At 36.8% G+C, this 8,602-nt stretch overlaps 1 protein-coding gene across 1 annotated transcript; it reads left to right on the top strand.

Moving 5' to 3' along the window:
* Window positions 1-669: 669 nt before the first annotated feature.
* Window positions 670-2,206, top strand: LOC141687367 (SUN domain-containing protein 1-like). The gene is made up of 2 exons (XM_074492612.1): window positions 670-1,226; window positions 1,716-2,206. Exons 1-2 carry the CDS (start codon window positions 726-728, stop codon window positions 2,007-2,009), a joined length of 795 nt encoding a protein of 264 aa, XP_074348713.1. The 5' UTR covers window positions 670-725; the 3' UTR covers window positions 2,010-2,206.
* The last annotated feature ends 6,396 nt before the right edge of the window (window positions 2,207-8,602 follow it).

Genomic DNA, 8,602 nt, shown 5'->3' with positions numbered 1-8,602 from the left:
TTTATTTATTTGTTTAAAATAATTGTGGGATGCAAACTGTTATAGTTTAAAGTTATAGACCTAAAATGAGATTAAAGATAAAATATGGGATGCAGACTGTAATTTACGTTTGCATAAATTTTTTGAAAATATACATTACCGGAAATACCCCTCTGACAATAACGTTAACGTCTGACTTAACGTCAGAAATGTTAAAGGGATGCTTATTGACGGTGTTTCTAAACTTTGGGGTGCAAACTGTTTTAGTTTAAAATATTAAACCTGAAGTGAGATTCAGTCAAAGTTTTGGGATATAAACTGCAAATTAGTCAATTTTAAATAAATAAATTTAAGAATTTTAATTTAAAATAATATTAAAAAAGGTATGTGCATTCGTGCATTCAGTAAGGCTATAACACATCATTTGAGATGGATATATAGCTATAATTAATATCCTTCATAAAATTTTTGAAAAATAGCAAATATTATTGGTTCATTAAATTTTCATTACAATTTTTTTTTAAGAGTTAAATTAAAACATTTTCGTGATCTGAGATAACACTTGCCTTTTGAAACTCAAAAACCTCTCAAACTCACACTTTTCATATACCACTGCTACTTCAAAACTAGTGTATATATATAAAATCATATATCTTCAAAGCCAGTATATATCTACAGCTTTAATAAACCCTAAACCTTACCACGTTACGACGGCGTCTTGTCAATCTACAACTTCCTCTTCTCCAATGGCCGAGGCAGTCAACACGAAAAGTTCAAACCAAGCAACTACAAAACCCTATAGGAGTCGTCGTAAAGGCGGTGCAGATAAACTAATTCCTCTTGTCCAACATATAACTCTAGTTTTAGTTATTGCTGGCACGTATTATTTGAATAATGCTTGGCTTCGTCAACATGTTTTGGATGAGGCGAGGGCAGTTGCCAGGGACATTGTTAGGGAAGAGATTGAGATACATGCAGCGGATGGGCTTGGCAAGGTGGATTATGCATTGGCGGCTACTGGAGGATCTGTTACCAAGCATTCGGATGCTTCTGTTGTTGGTGCTGGTAGTGTTTGGTTCTCGAGGATTGGTCGTAATGGAGTTCATGTTGATGCAGTTAAGATGTTAAGGCCTAGTTTTGGTGAGCCAGGTGACTGTTTTGATCTCAATGGGAGCACTGGTTTTGTGGAGATCAAGCTTGGAAAAGCTATCGTTCCTGAGGCTGTTACATTAGAACATGTTGCTAAGGTAAGTATTCTATTGTGTTACTGGTTCATATATTGCTTGGCTACATATATAAGTATTTAGGGAACTATTCACTTGTCTATCATACTATTAATTTTTTTCCTAGGTTGAGACTCTTTTTTTGAAGTTTAGGATATCACTTCTTTGGTACAAAATCTTAGTCCAAACTAGAACTCTAGGAATTTGAAAGCATCTTAAATCTTAATATCTACTACGTGTTTAATTATACCGTATATATAATTTGTATTTGTAGTCATCCACGATTAGTTAATACATTGATTAACTTTACTAAAAAGTTATGTTCTGCATCTTAAGGTAGGCTTGAGGATTAGTTTGCAGTTTTAATCTGCTCTCAATATGGAATTGTATTATTATGATTGCCATGTGCAATTCATATTGTGAGTTGATATGTTGAATGCCTGCCGTTTTTCTATTTCATTTTGCAATTTACCATGTAAATCTTGCTACTAAAATACTTCTGATCTTGAACAGAGTGTAGCTTACGATAGATCTAGCGCTCCCAAGGACTGTAAGGTATCTGGATGGTTCAGTGGGCACGAAACTGAAATTGAAAAAGATATCGAGAAGATATTTCCTCTTGGTGAATTTACCTATGACCTTGAAAATAGCAACGCTCAAACATTTGATGTATCACACGCATCTGGCCTTGTCGACATGATAAGGCTTGAATTCACATCAAACCACGGAAAAGCTTCTCATACAAGCATATATCGTTTCAGGGTGCATGGTCATGAACCTGGTTCTTTTGTCGCCGTGGCAATTTAGTCTTGCGCAATCTTTGCTTACTGGTCATGAACCTGTTTCTTAGTTAGCTTTTGAACTTTAGTGTCGTCGGGTTTGATTATTTCAAGTATATGACTTCAAATTATATACCATGAGATTGTTGGCTTCTTTTAAGAATTTAAGGGATTGTTTCTTGTTCATGTTTTGTGCATATCTTTACTGGTACCAACCCTTTTTGCACCCAGAAATCCATGTTTCTATGAATCTAAAATTCTAAGTACATTAGCTGGTCTGCTGGATCTACATTCTGTACTTTTCACTTCTTTTTCTATAAAGAAATCGGTTACCTATTTTATATATCCAGATTTTACCAGAACGAGTTTCTTTATTTGTATACACTAGTCTTGGTCGAGAAACACCATAATTCTTCTGACAATGGTGAAGTCGCTGCCTCTTTTCTCTGAAAGTTGTATCTGCAAAGATTCATTTAATTAATGTTTACAAATATCGCAAATCAGGCATCATTTATGAAAATTTTGTCATGGACTTTGACTGAGCGACTTGGTGAGTTCAGTTTGGTTGGTGATAATGATTGTTGCCTCTGAAAAGTAAGTGTTGGGTTTTACAAGGAATTGAACATCAGATATTGCTAGTTATTTCGTTATTGTTGTTGCATCTGATTAAGATGAGCGAGTCATGAAAACATTCAAGTTATATATTTATGATTTTGGCTGAAAAGTAAGTATACAACTATTAACTTATGAAGTCTATTAACCTTTTTTTCCTTTAAAAAGTCATATGCTTGTTGTAACTAAAATCAACAAGACCGAAGTTTTTGAAATTTTTTGGTAGTCTTTTAAAAAAAAAATAACTTGAACGAAATTCATAAGGTTGAGCAAGACCGAGGAAACTGGTTAATGAATTGTTTGTGAATAGACAAAAGTGTATCATATATATAGCATTCTTCAAACCACGCCAGAATGAAAATATAGATTCTTGGTTTTGGTTAAAGAACCCCCTATGGAGAGTGCTGTGTCATATTAAAGCTTATTTTGGAGACAAATGAGTTGGCATGCTTCTGATAACTTTGGTTTTTGTCGCAATTTCTGGCAGCTCAAAATTCCCTCCAAAGTTAAAAAATATGATGATGATAACATTGTTAGTCACATAACTGTAGATTGCTGGGCAATACAACTGAGTATTAAATGATATAGTCCCGGACCATAAGAATTCGGGGTGGCTATTTTTCTCGGGAAAGTGCTCAAGCTGGATGAGGAAAATCCTAGGACTGGGGCAGAAAATGATAATGCTTTCTGTGGTGGAAATCCTAAAATTGAAAAAATTAAAGTTCAGTTGTTATGCCTCCAGTTTTAACTCTGAAAATAGTTTTTTGGTTTGCTTGTTACACACACTCACACACCCGAACCCCTTGACATCCTGTAAAGTTAGTGAGAGAGAGAGATATCACTACACCAAGAGGTGTTGGGTGGAGTCGCTGTTGGGAAAATTAACAGATAGATTATGTATGTGTATATGTAGCAGTAGAATACCAGAGAGAATAAAGAGTTATTCTTTTAACTTCAATTTATTTTAAACAAACAATACATGCCCATTTATATAGGCTACATCATAACAAGAATAGAGAAATTCTAGCAACTAACAGACTACTGGATAAATCCACAACACCCACTAACCAACTAGCTAGCTTAATTGTAGAAATAGTATCCACAATTTATTTGACACAAACAAACCCTGAAATATAGAAATACTAATATCAAATAATATGACTAAATCAAACTTTGAATTATATTTCAACACCCTCCCTTAATTCAAAGTTTCGAACACCCATCATACTTCTAAAGTAGCAGAACTTCTCCTTGGACAAAGCTTTTGTCAGTATGTCGGCCATCTGCTCATGTGTACTACAGTACTCCAATGTGATCTTTTCTTCCGCAACCAAATCACGAATAAAATGGTGGCGAATGTCAATGTGCTTTGTTCTGCTATGAAACGCCGGATTCCTTGACATGGAAATTGCAGCAACATTGTCACAGAATATTTCAGTTGCACCTTCTTGCTCTTGATTAATCTCTGCTAGCAATCTTCTTAGCCAGATAGCTTGACAAGCTGCTGATGTAGCGGCAACATACTCAGCTTCAGTTGATGACAAGGTCGTCATAGGCTGCTTCTTTGAACTCCAAGTAATAACACCAGATCCCAGAGTAAACACACTTGCTGAGACACTTCTTCTATCATCCAATGAACTTGCCCAATCACTGTCTGTAAATCCGCACAGCCTGGGATTTAACACCTTTGAATATATAATCCCATAATTCATGGTTCCTGCAATATAACGCAAGACTCGCTTTGCTGCACCAAAATGGATTTTCGAAGGCTGTTGCATAAACCTGGAAATCAAACCAACAGAATATCCAATATCGGGACGAGTGTGAGTTAAATAAATTAAACCACCAATTAAACTTCTGAATTTTTTAGGATCCGCCATCTCTGCTCCATCATCTTGCTGCAACTTTTCATTAAAAATCATTGGTGTGTCAGCAGGGTTGGAGTTAAGCATACCAAACTTGTTAAGAAGATCTTTAGCATATTTTCTTTGTGAGATAAAAATCCCATCATTACGTTGCTGCACTTCAAGACCAAGAAAATAGTGCAGCAACCCCATATCTGACATCTCAAATTTGCTCTTCATTTGCAACTTGAACTCATTCAACATTTTACTTGAAGAACTAGTATAGATGATATCATCAACATATACACATACAATGATAAATTCAGTACCTTCATTCTTCACATACAGAGTGGGCTCATTGTCACTCCTTCGATAATTATTTTTAACAAAATAATTGTCAATCTTGGTGTACCATGCTCGAGAAGCCTGCCTTAGTCCGTACAACGCCTTAATTAATCTGTATACTTTTGTTTCATTGCCTTTGATGAAAAACCCTTCTGGTTGAGTAACAAATACTTCTTCCTTCAAATCGCCGTTGAGAAAAGCAGACTTGACATCGAGTTGATAAACTGGCCACTGTAGCTGTGCAGCTAGTGCAAGAACAATCCTCACCGTCTCAAACCGAGCTACTGGCGCAAAAGTTTCCTCAAAATCAATACCTTGTTGTTGTGCATATCCCTTTGCCACAAGTCGCGCTTTATACTTCTGTATACTTCCATCAGCATTAAATTTTGTTTTAAAAACCCACTTTAAACCAATTGCATGCTTTCCTTCCGGCAAATCCACTAACTCCCATGTTCTGTTCTTCTCAATTGATGACATTTCTTCCATCATTGCCTTTTTCCACTCTTCTTTTGCAGATGCTTCTCCATAGGTTAAAGGGTCTGAAACAGCAAGAGCAAATTGGCATGCCTCATAGATGTCAACCAAGGGTCTGAACTTTCTTGGTGTTGTCTCATCTGAAGTTTGTCTAGGAGTGAATACTGAATCTCTAATTGGTGATGCATTATTTTTCGAAGATTCAAGAATTGAATCCTGACTTTCACTTGGAATTTCAGCAGATAATGGAACCTGTTGCACCTTTTCTTTACTTTCACAAAAATCCCAACTTGTATTTTCAGCAAAAACAACATCTCTTTTTATCAACATTTTTGCATTCACAGGGTTATATAATCTATATGCTTTGGATGCAATACAATAACCAACAAATATGCATTTCTCTGATTTTTCATCAAGTTTTTGACGTACTTGTGAATTCACCAAAGCATAAGCAACACAACCGAATACTCTCAAATGACTTACAGTTGGTTTCCTGCCTTTCCAAGCTTCATACGGTGTTTGATTCATTACAGCCCTGGTTGGAGAGAGATTCAGTAAATAAACAGATGTCGCAACAGCCTCGGCCCAGAACTGATTCGAAAGACCCTTTGCTTTCAACATACTTCTTGCCATCTCGACGACAGTACGATTCTTTCGCTCCGCCACGCCATTTTGCTCTGGAGTATAAGGTGCTGTTAACTCCCTTCGAATGCCGTTTTCCACACAAAATGAGCTGAATTCTTTGGACACAAATTCCCCCCCGCGATCTGTCCGGAGAATCTTGATGCAGGCTCCACTGCGTTTTTCCACCATCGCTTTAAAGTGCCTAAACTTCTCAAACGTTTCTGATTTACATTCCAAAAAATAAACCCAGCTCATACGACTATAATCATCAGTAAAGAGTAAAAAATAACGACTCCCACCAAATGATTTAGTCTGCATCGGCCCACATAGATCAGCATGTATTAATTCTAAACACTTTGAAGCCCTCCAAGCTTTACCAACAGGAAATGGTTTTTTACATTGTTTTCCATAAATGCAACCTTCACACAAAGTAATAGAACTAATTTTTGGTAGTCCAAAGACCATACCTCTGTTGTTCAACAATTGCAGACCTTTGACATTCAGATGTCCGTAACGCAAGTGCCATAACTTTGAGTTATCTACTCCATCAGTGACAAGCGCCATGCCTTCATTGCTTGAAACTTCCAACGGAAATGTATTGTTTTGTGCCATCAAAACTCTTGCCACCACCTGCCCTGTTTGCTTATTTTTAATAATGCAAGCATCATCATCAAACAATACAGAATGCCCTTCAGCCATTAGTTGTCCAACACTTAATAAGTTGTATCCCAATTTAGGTACAAACTGAACATCATGGATAATTTTGACATTACCATGGCTAGTCTTAAGACCCACAGTACCTTTTCCTTCTACCTCTAAGTCTTTTCCATTTCCAAGTTGCACCTTTAGCTTGTGTGACTCATCGAGATCTTGAAATATTGTGTGATCTCCTGACATGTGATTTGAACAACCACTATCTACAAACCATACATCGCTTGATTTTGGATTAGTACTTATAAGAGCCATAAAAAGCTTACCCTCTTCATCATCATTTTCCGCTGCATAATTTGCACGCTGATCTCTGTACCAACAATCTTCATCATCATTTTCTGCTGTATAATTTGTACGCTGATCTCTGTACCAACAATTAGCCTTCATATGACCATAGCCCTTGCAGTTATAACACTGAATGCCATTCTTGTTAACTTTCTGCTCACTGGACTGCCTCTGTTGCCTCTGTCCATCATATACGTCTCTTCCTTGATAGCTTCCGCGTCCATGCCCATAAAAGCCACCACGAAAACCTCCACGGAAACCTCCTCGTCCACGAAAACTTCCTCGTGCCTGACCTCTTCCGGCTGAACGTTCACCTTCACTTGGTTTTCCAAATTCTTTCACTTGGAATGCCATTTCATCATTCTTACCAAGTGATCTATTAATTCTTGACTCGTGTGCTTGAAGGGATCCCATTAGCTGATCAAAACTAAAGACTGAGAGGTCCTTAGATTCCTCTATGGCTGCTACAACATGATCGAACTTAGGAGTTAAGCTACGAAGTACCTTTTCAACAATAGTCTGATCCTTTACCGTCTCCCCAAAAGAACGCATTTGACTGACTATTGCCATTGCTCTTGACAAAAAATCAGCTACCGAATCACCATTGTTCATATTTAAGTTCTCAAAATCTCGTCGAAGAGATTGTAGCCGCACGACCTTCACTTTTGAGTCACCTTGAAATTCTTTCTGCAAGATTGACCAGGCTTCTTTTGATGTACCCGCTGCTGCAATGCGCGAGAAAATACTATCATGCACCGCTTGCTGAATGATAACTAACGCCTTGGAATCCTTTTTCTTGTTTTCCCTCAATTTGTTTTCTTCATCCGTCTCTTTGTACCCATTCTCTACTATGTCCCAAAGTTCCTGAGACCTAAGTAGAGTCTTCATACGTATGCTCCAGAACTCATAACTCTCTCCTTTGAAAACTGGAATTAGTGGTTGTGCTGCACTCAAGCTGCTTCCAGTACCTGCCATTGGAATGAATTGAAGTGCCTATGGCTCTGATACCAATTTGTTGGGAAAATTAACAGATAGATTATGTATGTGTATATGTAGCAGTAGAATACCAGAGAGAATAAAGAGTTATTCTTTTAACTTCAATTTATTTTAAACAAACAATACATGCCCATTTATATAGGCTACATCATAACAAGAATAGAGAAATTCTAGCAACTAACAGACTACTGGATAAATCCACAACACCCACTAACCAACTAGCTAGCTTAATTGTAGAAATAGTATCCACAATTTATTTGACACAAACAAACCCTGAAATATAGAAATACTAATATCAAATAATATGACTAAATCAAACTTTGAATTATATTTCAACAGTCGCATCTTGCGGAAACAATTGGATTGTAAGAGGCTCTGAATTGAATTAAATTGCATGCTGCAAATTCCATACATTTATGTCAGCACCAGGATACTCAAAGCAGTGTGCATACTGATTGTGTAGTCCTGGTACAAACTTTAGCTACTTTAATTATTTTACTTCCTCCGATTTGTACTCATTGGTGAAGATTGTAAATAGCTTTTAAAGTAAGTCATTCCTAATGTAGCAATTTCTTTTCTCAAACGATCCGGGAACAAGGAGGCCAATTGATTGACTCAGCCAGCTTGTTCTTTACTTGGTAGTTTCTCAAAGGGTAGTATGTCCCTTATAAGTTAGAAGATATTTGATGGCTGATGTTAATTAATGAAGTCGTAGTATGTTATTAAAAAA

The sequence above is a fragment of the Apium graveolens genome, chromosome 9 (genome assembly GCF_009905375.1).
Source record: "Apium graveolens cultivar Ventura chromosome 9, ASM990537v1, whole genome shotgun sequence".
NCBI lineage: Eukaryota > Viridiplantae > Streptophyta > Magnoliopsida > Apiales > Apiaceae > Apium > Apium graveolens.
The sequence above is the reverse complement of the archived record's forward strand: the minus strand, read 5'-3'. Positions and strand labels throughout refer to the sequence as shown.